Source organism: Patella vulgata, chromosome 4 (assembly GCF_932274485.2).
Source record: "Patella vulgata chromosome 4, xgPatVulg1.2, whole genome shotgun sequence".
Classification (NCBI taxonomy): domain Eukaryota; kingdom Metazoa; phylum Mollusca; class Gastropoda; family Patellidae; genus Patella; species Patella vulgata.
Window position 1 is genome coordinate 70,876,694 of NC_065882.2, and position 12,081 is coordinate 70,888,774.

At 34.8% G+C, this 12,081-nt stretch overlaps 1 protein-coding gene across 3 annotated transcripts in view; it reads right to left on the bottom strand.

Moving 5' to 3' along the window:
- LOC126818310 (ATP-binding cassette sub-family C member 4) overlaps positions 1-11,743 on the bottom strand; it is a 34,141-nt gene extending 22,398 nt beyond the window's left edge. For all 3 annotated transcript variants that reach the window (XM_050545645.2, XM_050545646.2, XM_050545647.2), the window contains exons 1-11: positions 11,515-11,743; positions 8,289-8,399; positions 7,704-7,821; positions 6,852-7,067; positions 6,034-6,123; positions 4,707-4,870; positions 3,125-3,250; positions 2,021-2,270; positions 1,478-1,663; positions 743-796; positions 229-270 (exon numbers count right to left, since the gene is read on the bottom strand). In XM_050545645.2, coding sequence (XP_050401602.2) covers positions 229-270; positions 743-796; positions 1,478-1,663; positions 2,021-2,270; positions 3,125-3,250; positions 4,707-4,870; positions 6,034-6,123; positions 6,852-7,067; positions 7,704-7,821; positions 8,289-8,399; positions 11,515-11,588 — 1,431 coding nt within the window. In that variant the 5' untranslated portion in view covers positions 11,589-11,743. The remainder of the gene's footprint in view (positions 1-228; positions 271-742; positions 797-1,477; positions 1,664-2,020; positions 2,271-3,124; positions 3,251-4,706; positions 4,871-6,033; positions 6,124-6,851; positions 7,068-7,703; positions 7,822-8,288; positions 8,400-11,514) is intronic.
- Between the last annotated feature and the right edge of the window lie 338 nt (positions 11,744-12,081).

Here is a 12,081-nt window from a genome sequence, read left to right on the forward strand (position 1 = left end):
TTTGAGATTGGGTATTGACCTAAAATCTATATGAAACCTTTATTCAGACATGCTGGAGTTTTAATGTAAGTTTTATCAATACTACCTATCATGATTTTTCTAAGATTTATATCTGATATCCCCCCAAAAATGACAGGATGTTAATGAAAAAGAAGCATCATAGTGGAATATTAAACCTTATTTAAAATTCTACTTTAAATTCAATTTACATGAAATAAGGAAACTTACCTTTCCTGACCCAACATGTCCAATCACAGCCAACAACTCCCCCTTTCAAATATAATTAGAAACAATAAATGATAGTTTTAAAAAAACAAACATTATCCTGTCCAACATATATTAATAAATTTATAAACTTATATTTTGACAATTTAATATTTGACCATCCATGGCTTAATTCTTGATTATAAAGTACTTTGTATAACCTATGATGATGTTTTAATATGTTTCCACATAATACACATTTTATCTCGTCAATAAGAATATAATCTATTTTCATAGGTACTTAGTAGCCTTCAATAAAAATTTTGCGATTGGTCTTATGGGAACTTAAATTACAAAACATTAGTAAATATCCAATTGTCAACAACCTAATCCATGGTAAAATGTACACAAATAGATTATTTTAACATTTAATTTAGAAATAAAAATAAAAATATTAATGGTAGATAATATACACAAGGTTTACTTTTTAACAGTATTAAGGAAGAATTTGCTAAAACAATCTTAAATACTGACTTACCTTCTTGACAGTTAAATTGATATTTCTTAAACTAAAATACTTTTCCATTTCATTCTGAAAAAAATTAACATAATTCTGTTACACATAATAAACCATACATCTTCTCTCTGATGTACCCAACAATCTTTCAGGGGAGGTAACTCTTCCATTACCTATTGTCTCCCCTTAGACCACAATTTAAATTGCTGGGGCCTGTTTCACGAAATTTTAACCAAGATAAAATCCAAATTTTAGTAATTTGATTGGATAATATAAGACTGATTTTAGTGCTTAGCCAATCAAAATTGAAGTATCTATTAAAATTTGGATTTTATCTTTAGTTAAGATTTCGTGAAACAGGGCCCAGATATCAACAGATGAAGAGATTTCACAAAATTTGGATCTTATCTTGTTCAATCATATTTCTCGAATATCATTTTCAGTTAGATTAACCCAAGGTGTTGCAGTCTCCTGAACACATCAAGAGTTCCACAGTGTTCAAATCCCCCATTTTTAGAACTATGCATGAAATTGACAGAATTGCAATTGATTGACACAGAATTGCATTTTGTCTTAGTTCTGTCAGTCCTGATAATTGATGTGAGTAAAATTGTAACAAACAAAATCAGCAAGCACATTTCAGCTGGTTGTTATTCCTTTTTTTTTAAAGAAGTTGACATATCCTTTTTAGTTTGAAATCCTATTTTTCACTATTCTTGGTTATGTGAGAATTCAGTAGTAGAACGTTTAATGTACCTCCACTAATATCCTTTCTGTTTCCTCCATTCTAGAATATCTGTAATCATTTTCATTGATATGCCATCGAGCTGTCATTCTTTCTACTTCTATGGACACCCTCGTTTCCTTGGTAACAGCTTGTTTATTAACCTTTTTAAATGTTCTTGTTGAATTCTCTTTATTTTCACCCAATAACAAAAATTCCTGAAACACAAATTTGAAAAAAATCCCCATAGAAATGAAAATAATTTGAAACCACACTAGGGCACAGAGAAATTAAGAGACAAAAGGACTGTTACATTACATTTAATGCCTAAACACATTTTGGTAAGAAAGAAATTCACATTAAACCAAAAAATTTGTTTTTCAAAAGTTGTCTCAATGAAAATCAATTCTTTAAAAGTTTATGTTTAAATTTATGCAAAATTGTTGTTGGTGAGAAACAGATTTTTTCTCTTGAAAATGGATTACTCAACATAAATTACAACATGTATTGCAATACTAAATGTAGTCTGTAGAGTGTTCTAAGAAATGGGAATGGAGAAAAAAATATTGGCTTACCTCTACTCGTTTTAAAGATGATAAAAGAATGGTTATATTTTCTACGGCCAAAAATAGAAATAGGAAAACCGAATCTTGTAAAATATACATATATCCAACAGTGACAAACACCAGACGCACTGATAACGGATTACCAACCCACCATATTGCAACAAATATCACCAGTGCCATTAATTTAGGAGAAACTTTCATCAGTGATAGGTTTAATGACTTCAAGCTCATCGCACGTTTCACAAATTTAATCTCATGTCTGTCAAATAAAAACAATATGAAAATTTAACATACAGACTTTATTCAATGATTTCTATCCTAATAAGTAGATGGCCGAGGCAGTTACTGCAAAAGAGAGAGAGAGAGAGAGAGAGAGAGAGAGAGAGAGAGAGAGAGAGGGGGGTGTAACGTCCACTAGGTCATTTTGGGACTAACATAGCAGTGGGAGGAAACCGGAGGACCCACAGAAAACCTACAACTGGGGATTCGAAACCACGCCAGTTGACTCAATGACAGGCCTTATGATACAGCGCATATGTGCTAACCATTCGGCCATCCAACCCCCAGTTACTGCAAGAACCTTAGCTCTTATTTAGCAGCAGTCATCAGGCTAACACAGCATATAATATATATAACATGCACACAATGATTGGTTTACAAAAAATAATCAAAGTGGCCTCATTCAAAGGCACCAACAATCAATCTCTGTTATCAAACCATTCATTTGGTAATATATTATTAAACTACAATGAATTGCCTGTGATGGAGTGTCGACCAATAGTGCACATTAATTTGAAAAAATCCTGGGACAATATGTTGGGCTTTATTGGGAATGGCAACCTGGAAACCCTACATAATAACACAAGACTAATGCACTAAATTTGACAATTTCTTCAAAAATGAATTATTTTCTCAATTTTAAAGATGGGATATGCTGGACTACTACAAAGACCTTCCTTATTATAGCCAGCCGTGAAGTATTTTATATAAATAGATAAAGTACAAGTACTTCTATGTTTACGGTAAATAAATACATAAATAAATAAAAAAAATATGTTCATGAGGACTCAGTACATATCCATATATTCCATGTTTTATAATGGATAAACTTACTTGCGTAGTGAAGTGATAACTTTATGAAATGGTTTTTCCCAACAATACAATTTTATAACTTTCATTCCTGATAAAACTTCATTCATCTTGTTAATTCTCTTGTCAGACCACTTTCCTATTTTCGTTCTAAAAAGAAAGAGAGATGGATAAAACTTTTACTTTTAATTCATCTACAGCAAAGAAAACCCAAAGAAAAGCATTGAGGATAAGTACTGTTGGTAAACGCCTCAGAAATGAAATGAAATGGGGTTTAACGTCTTTTACATGCACGCAAATGTATACACGGGACCTCAGTTTCTTGTCCCATCCAAATGACTACAGCTGCCCTTGTCAGGCCCTCCGTCCTGCACCACTGACAAGGGCAAACCACATCGGAAAATCCTGAACTTCCCAATTTTAACATGTATTCGCATGACCAGCCTATAACCAACTCTAAATCATCAGATGATTGGGATTTGAATAAATAATCAAAGCCAAGTCTTGGTTGTCAAGTACAGTTCTATGATAATAAATGATCTATACTTTAAAACAGTCATAACTACGACCAGAATAGGGTAATTTGAATGATATTTTCATTAAATTCATTTTTCGTTATCTATTTTAGTAACATTGTAGTAAGAACGACCAGTACTTTATCCAAATCTTACAAAAAATTATTTATCAACATGCGGTATAGTATAAATGAAAAACTTCAGTATTATATTATTTCAGTAGTCAATAAGATCATGTTATTCGAGCACATCGTCAAATCAATATATCAAATGTCAATATACAAATATAAGATAGGTTGCCAGGCAACGAAACATACGCCCACAGCAGCTAAACCGTCCGGGAAGTCAACAAGAGTTGTCGCATATTTTTACTTTTTTCGGTAATTAAACATTTATAATACATTAAAATCTGATTAAGAGTAACAACTAATTAAGTAATTATTAGAAAACTATTAGAATTTGTTTGGTTTTTATAAAGTTCTGCCCCATGCTAATGTCTAGTATACGAAACTTTTAACATCATGGATTTAGTTGTTCAAGTCATAAAAATTCATAGAAAATCAATATATACTTGTTCGTCTCAAGACCTTAAACTCTGTGTATCAATCTGAAGTCAATCGGATGATAACTTTAGCCTCTAGAGCGTCACAAGATTTTTCAAAGTGATCAAGGGCCATAACTTGGGCAGTAATTATCGGAAATCGTTGAAAACCAATATGAGTCTTCATCTCATGACCTCAAACACTGTGTATAAATTTAAAGTCAATCGGATATTAACTGTAGCCTCTAGAGCATTTACAAGATTTTTTGAAGTGATCAAGGGCTATAACTCTGGCAGTAATTATCTGAAATCGCTGAAAATCAATAGGCTTCTTCGTCTCATGACCTTAAACACTGTGTATAAATCTAAAGCCAATCGGATATTAACTTTAGCCTCTAGAGCGTCCACAAGCAATTGTGGATGCCGGACCGACGGGGGTGACGACAATATACGACCACATTTCAATGTGGGCGTATAAAAACGAAATGTAATTTAATCAGATGGCAGTCAAAATGTCAAATAAATTGAGAAATGGTTGTGATGTACTTACCTAAGATTTCCAAACCATCTACCACATAGAATTTGTAATGGTAATAAAATCGCTATGACAACAAGTGTAAACAAACAAGGATAACCAATATAATAATATAACAATGACATCACCACCACTAATTCAATCGGGCAAAGCCATAAATAATGAGTTGTTTCAAATGCCTGTAATAAAGAGACAAATTGTGTGTACTTAAATGTATCAATGTGCGTGTGCATAGAACAATCCAAATACCCCAAAACACAACCTTGATTCCGACATTAACACAATCTTCATTCATATACAAGCACAATCCCCATTCCCATGTAAATGCAATCTTCAGTCCCACACAAGCACAATCCTCATTCCCTTACAAATACATTCCTGATTCACATATAAAGACAATCCTGATTCCTATACAAACACAGTCGTCACTATCCCCCATACAAACATAACCCCCATTATCCCCATACAAACACAAATCTGATTCCCATACAAACACAAATCTGATTCCCATACAAACACAATCCTCATTTCCATACAAACACAATCCTTAATACAATTCTTACTCTCATAGAGAGTAGGTCATCCTGGGACTAACATGGATATTTTATCAAAAACACCCATTTCGGGCAGCATGGAAATTACACATTATGACAATATAGTAAGAATGAAAAAAACACAAAAGGTGGATGAAAAATACATAAAAAGTAAATGATATATACATTAAGAAAGTATGTACAAAATATAAACCAAAGTTGTGAATACATGTTAGTCACTTGGACTTTATAAATTTAATCTTTGGTTATTTTTTGATTTATGTAGAAGTGGGTGCCACATCCCGTTTTTTTAGAAGCAAGCAGCGGGTTCAACAATATGGGCAGTTTGGGTCCTCTAATGTTCCATGAACAAGTGTCTTGCGGAGTTTCTCATAGTGTTTGCACTCAATAGGAAATTGTACTCATTTTCAACTTGCCATTGAGGACAGTTTGTACACTACTACAGATCCAAAGGTATATTCTTGTACCGCCTTCTCTCTATTTCAAGGGAATGTGTGCTTAGCCATGTGGTACAATTTTATCAAATATCTTGTTTGTGTGTCAGGGTATTTACTTTATTTAGTAGTTGTAGGAAACTGGAGAAAACCCAAGAGGTTGGGCTGGCAATCCTATTCCACAAAGGATGCCATTTGACTTAATGACTGACCTTATGATCCGATGACCACACCTTTTATTTCTGTATAAATACAATCCTCATATCCATATAATCAGAATATCAGCCTAAAAATATGGCATGGCACCAGTAATAAAATCAAAATGTGAAAATTATAAAATACACATATACTTACAAAATTGAATTTTTCCAGATCAGTAGAGAGAAGGTTTACAATTTTCCCTGAATTAGTTAAATGGAATGTTTGACTACTAAGACTTAAAAGCTGAAAAACAAGAAAGAAAATATTAGTGAATGAATATTACAGGTCAATATTACTGATACAAGCCAACAGTGAGGCTGATGTCCCCCGCCAAAATCCCAAAATAAATAGATGACACAATTAATTAATCGCACATTTTTTTTTTTTCAAAAGTATCAAGCAATCAAACTGATTATCAACTATACACTAAGTTTCATTACGCTCTATCAGATAGAATCAAAGTTATCGTGTTCCAAAGCATCGACCAATGAAGTTGCTTACCTCTGTTTAGCTTTAGTTCTAAATGTTAATCATTGAATTCAGTAAAGACATTCACCTTATGAACATCTACATCAAGTTTAAACATTCTACCTCAATTAAAAGCAAAGTTGTTATGTTCCAAAGTCTCGGCCAATCAAATTACTTATCGCTCTGCTTACTCTGAGCAGAAAATGCTCATTATCAAACTTAGTCAAGGTAATGATGTAATGAAAATGTACACCAAGTTTCATCACTCTCACTTAATTAGAACTAAAGTTATCATGTCCGAAAGCATCAACCAATCAAATTGCTTATCTCTGCTTCCCTAAGCAGAAAATGTTCATCTTCGAATTCCATCAAGGCATTGACTTAATAAACACGTAGATCGTAGATTTTAACCAATGCCAAAAATGATGCACCCCAGTAAATATTCAGGAAGAAAGAAAAATAGCAAGTCTACAATAAAGTAATAAATAAACTATTCACAGTACCTTTCTATATATAAGGCCACCAACAGCTGTCTTCATCTTCAGTGAAATATGTTGTTGTTTATAAAAGTGGAATAAATCACAGAACATGGCTAAAACTAATGCCACCCCCAGTGCCGCAGCATAAATATAAGCCTCTGTTTTACTAACGAGATCAGTATTTTGAAAGTATGAAATGAGTTGACCTATGATAAAGGGTGAAAGAATACGACATGATTCCTGGAATAAATAATAAACATAAAAAAAATCATAACTGTTACTAGAATACAATTACAAGTCTGGCCAATAAAAAAAACCACAACCAACAAGGTAAATTTTAAGAGAGAGAGAGAAATGGTGTTTAACATCCACTCGACACAAACTAGGTCATTTTGGGACTAGCATATGCTTCAATTTTATTTCAATAATTTGGTTGCGCGTAGGGGTTTAAGCAGTGAGAGCAAACCAGAGGACCCGGAGAAAACCCACGAGGTTGGACAGACGACCCTACTCCTTATCACATACAACCGGGAATTCAAAACCACGGCAGTTGACTCAATGACAGGCCTTATGATACAGCGTGCACATGCTAACCATTCGGCCATCCACCCCCATCTGTACATCTGTCATAACCTATACAAAATAGAAAACTTGCATGATACACGAAGTAAGCTATCCGTCGTCTGTACTTTGACTAGAGATTTTTGAGGTCTAAAAACTATGCAATAAACTGGTAGGTAAATTTAAATTTCAATATAAGGTTCTCTTCAGGACAGCCCGAACCCGGTGTCAAGTGTCAGGAGCAGCCAATAAAGTGATGATAGTGTAGTGTATAGATGCATGCAATGATAAAATTAAAACAATAAATATGCTTACACATATAAATATCAGAAATCCAGGTAAAACAAACTCAGATTTAAATGTGGAGAGTACAGCCATTATCAGACTAGCTTTTTTACCAGATCTGTAATTAGTCAAATGATAATCCCATAACCTGTAAAAGAAAAAGTTAAAAAAAAAAAATCTTGAAAAGGTACACTGCCATGTCACTGAAATAGAATTTATGAAAGCAATGAAAGTATTCTTGCAGGAGGCACTGAATAATTAATTTTTCCTAAGCTTAGTAGGTAAAATCTGAACTCACAATAAATTACCATTTAAAAGACCAAATTAGATGATCTGAAATTTGAAAAGAATCAATATCTATTTAGTACTAGTAGGATACCTGGCTTCGCCCGGGGTCCAATTTTGCACAGGGCTCAAATTCGCCCGGGGCCCAATTATGCTGCAGGCTCCATACAGACATCCCAAATTCAATGGCCTAAATCATTCACAAAGCCAAGTTGGTTAATTTGATACCACATATATTGGTGTGGAGCGCTGCTACGAAGTGTGATAGGCGAACATACACACATCTGCACAGACATCTTTGATTTTATTTATATATTATTAGAAGCTTACTTGTCAATTTTTCCCCATAAAAAACTGGAATCATCCTCTTGTGGACATTTCGATACATCATCTAATGTGAGACCTTTTCTAAAACCTTTTCTAAACAATGAATTAAGCCACCTGAAATAGAGTTCAGTACAAAAGAATCATCCACAGAATAAGAGAAGAACTAATTTGTACTTATAGTTTATATGGTATTCTGATTCTGACTTAATGCATCCTGACCCTGGCTCGCTAGCCTGGAGGTCAGGTGTTTGGTCCCTGCATTGGCCGAGAAAGTTCATCCAGATTTTCCGGCGTGGTTCCCCCTTGTCAGTGATGCAGGACGGAGGGCCTGGCAAGGACAGCTGTCTAGTCCTTCAGATGAGACAAAAAACTGAGGTCCCATGTATATATTGGAACGCACGTAAAAGATCCCCTGGTAGTTGGAATTCGATATAAGAGTAGGCAATAGCGCCGCTTCCCGGGCAAAATTTCCCTCATGGCACACTGAATGGTGTATGCCCGTCTTCATTAGCCCAGTATAGGAGCAAACAGTAGGACGTTAAACCCCATTTCATTTCATTTCATTTTAATGCATCCTACATATCGGCGACTCAGTTAAACATTACGCAATATGGATTACAATGTGACATTTTTTTAAAAAAAAATCAAATTCTCTACCGGAATCCATCAATACTTCAACAATATTTATCTCATTGATATCAATCAATTTTTCTGTTTAAAACTCCCTGCTACCACATTTTAAAATAAAACTGAGCTAAAAACTAGGTGTATGGATGTGATCAATGTTAACAAGTACAACCATTATTTAGCTAATATGCACGTAACCTCCAAGCATATTGAGTATATGAAATGTGTATCAGTATGGCTGATATGCACGTAATATCTTGGTTTTACCAGTACAATATACATGTATGTGAGAAGTGGGGAGCTGACTAGATTTTAGAATGCGAATAATGATAACTTTTTTATAACATGAGTAGAAAATAAGGCCCTTAAGCCTGTCTGACATTTTACCCAAAGGAAATGAAATGAAATGAAATGGGGTTTAACGTCCTACTCTTCTGCACCTAACCTGGGCTAATTGAAGACGGGCATACGCCATACAGTGTGCTATGAGGGAAATTTTGCCCGGGCAGCGGCGCTACGGCCTACTCTTATATCGAATTCCAACTGCCAAGGGATCTTTTACGTGCACACCAATGTGTACACGGGACCTCGGTTTTTCGTCCCATCAGAACGACTAGGCAGCTGTCCTTGTCAGGCCTTCCATTCTGCATCACTGACAAGGGGAAACCACGCTGGAAAATCGAGATGAACTTTCTCGGCCAATGCAGGGATCGAACACCCGACCTCCAGGCTAGCGAGCCAGCGCCTTATCCACTTAGCCACGTGATCCCCATTTTATCCAAGGATAAATAAGGTAAATAAATAATTGGTAAACAAAAACAAAACATTAAACATACACGTATATATGTAGGGGAATTCTACTACATGGTATACACAATGCAGTAGATATAAATAGTACATACACAGAAAGATAAAGATTAAAGATTTATAGTATTCAAATAAAGGTCAATTGTTGAGTCATTGAGGATCATATACATAGTCAAATGTACTCTCATCAGAAATAGTTCAAACACTATTCAAACTAATCGATACTAGTTCGTAACTGTCCTGCACAACAATCTTCATGTATCTTGTATAAACAAGTTCAGAAATAATATCATTTCATATGCTGTCCTTTTCTGGGTTTTTTTTTTTTCAAATATAACTGCAGACATTGGGGGATTTGGGTTTTATTCATTGGGCAGTTAGCTTCCAATAAACTTGATGGTTTGTTTTTTTAAATGTGTTAATTATAGTTCTGACAGTAATTCAGAGCTAAACATATGCCAAAAGGTAGTAGTGAAGACACTCAGGTTTACTTCAAGTAATAGTAATCGCCCCAAAAACTAAAATACAATAATTGGATCATGGAATGTTAAAAGGCATTTGATGAACATCAATGAGGCTAACTTCTAATATAAGGGAATTTGAGAAGAGTTTTTGGTGGAAACAAAGATCATCATATTTAAATTTTATTGGTGCAGGAGCAACGATCGTTCACATGCAACGATTAACCAAGGTCCTGTGTACACACTGGTGTGCACGGAAAAGATCCCTTGACTGTTGGAATTCGATAAAAGAGTAGGATGTAGCGCCGCTGTCCGGGCAAAATTTCCCACGTACTTGTAGTCATAGCACACTATATGGCGTATGCCTGTCTTGATTAGCCCAGTCAGAGTAGAACAGTAGGACGTTAAGCCCCATTTCACTTCACATCCATAAGAAGGCTTGTTCCTTTAGGAACTGTCTCTGATCGGACCCAGCGCACATAGTGCAGTTAGTTACTATACTTGTAACGTTAAACTGTGTTTAACGTTACAATTGATACAGTCTAAGACTCCTTACGCAAGTTCAAATAGGCTCAAACGCACAATTGTCAACACATATCATTACAGTTTGTATTGGAATAAGTAATTCTATGACAAATAGTGAAGACTGGACCATTAAAATAGTTACCGAACAGTTTTTCTTTGTGGTTATGCGTTCTACATTTGCATAGCAATGTTTCTTGTAATGACGTATTACGCAAGCCGCCATGACACCGGCCATATAACTATGCGGTAAGGCTTCACCTTTATTTCAATGGGAATTGATTTATTATATGTTAAGCTATGTGCAGTACTGTTTTGGGTCAGTTTATGTGTAAATTAAGGGAGCTATAGGCCAGTAACCTTTTTGTAGTCGTTTGACTAAAAGACTTGTGCAAAGAAACTCTGTAGGACGAGCCACGTGGCTGGAGTAAGGCGAAAGACATCAGTAGTGGAACCATTTCTAATAGTCCAGTCAGAGACAGTTCCTAAAGGAACTATTGGGCCAAACTTTATGTACCTCTATTTGGATTATTGGAGGCAAACTTTAATGTCAATTTTCATATTGCCTTATTGGTGCATTTTAGTCATAAAATAAAAGCCTTGTACACATGTAGGCCTACTCATCGTTATAATTGTACTATAATGTTGATCTGACCTTAAGCAAGAATATAGAAATCTTGCCAATTATAACTAGATTTATCTTTTCAGTTATTTATTCACGTTACCATTTAAGTAATTATACAGGGCTCGCACTTGTATTTTGTCATTTCGGGTAGACTCATCGATCAAAGTCAATGACAAATTTGACTTACCAAAAACTTATTCTTGAAAAACAATTTGCTGTGTCATACAGACATTTTTCATCAGCGGGTATCTTTTCTGACATCTTGCGTTGTCGTAGATCATCAGGAAAAATAGAAATATTAATTTGTAAGTTTCAAAATGACATTATTGCAAGTAAAATAAGTTAAAGAAATGAAAGTGTGATCTTCCACAGCTGATGGTTACATTCGGAACTGTTCGTGTTTTTGGTTTTTAGATTAATGCACATGTACACATTTTATAACGATGGTACGATTGACCCAAACCACCAATCGCGTAATATCTGAAAAGGGACTTAACTCGTGTAGACAACCCTTAGTATGCTACTTTCAGTTTTTGTATCTCAAGATGTTCATGAACCTCATAAATATGCTTGTGGGCAAGACGTCGCCACGTGTTGCTCAATCTATGCCAAGAAAGGAGTTCAACTCAACTAGGCTAGCAGTTGAGAAAAAGGGTCGATGAGCAACATTAAAGTTTCATATCTGGTAGTTTTTGCAAAAACTAAAAGTTTCATATCCGCTACTCTTCAATTGGAAAGGTAGAAAAAGCAATAT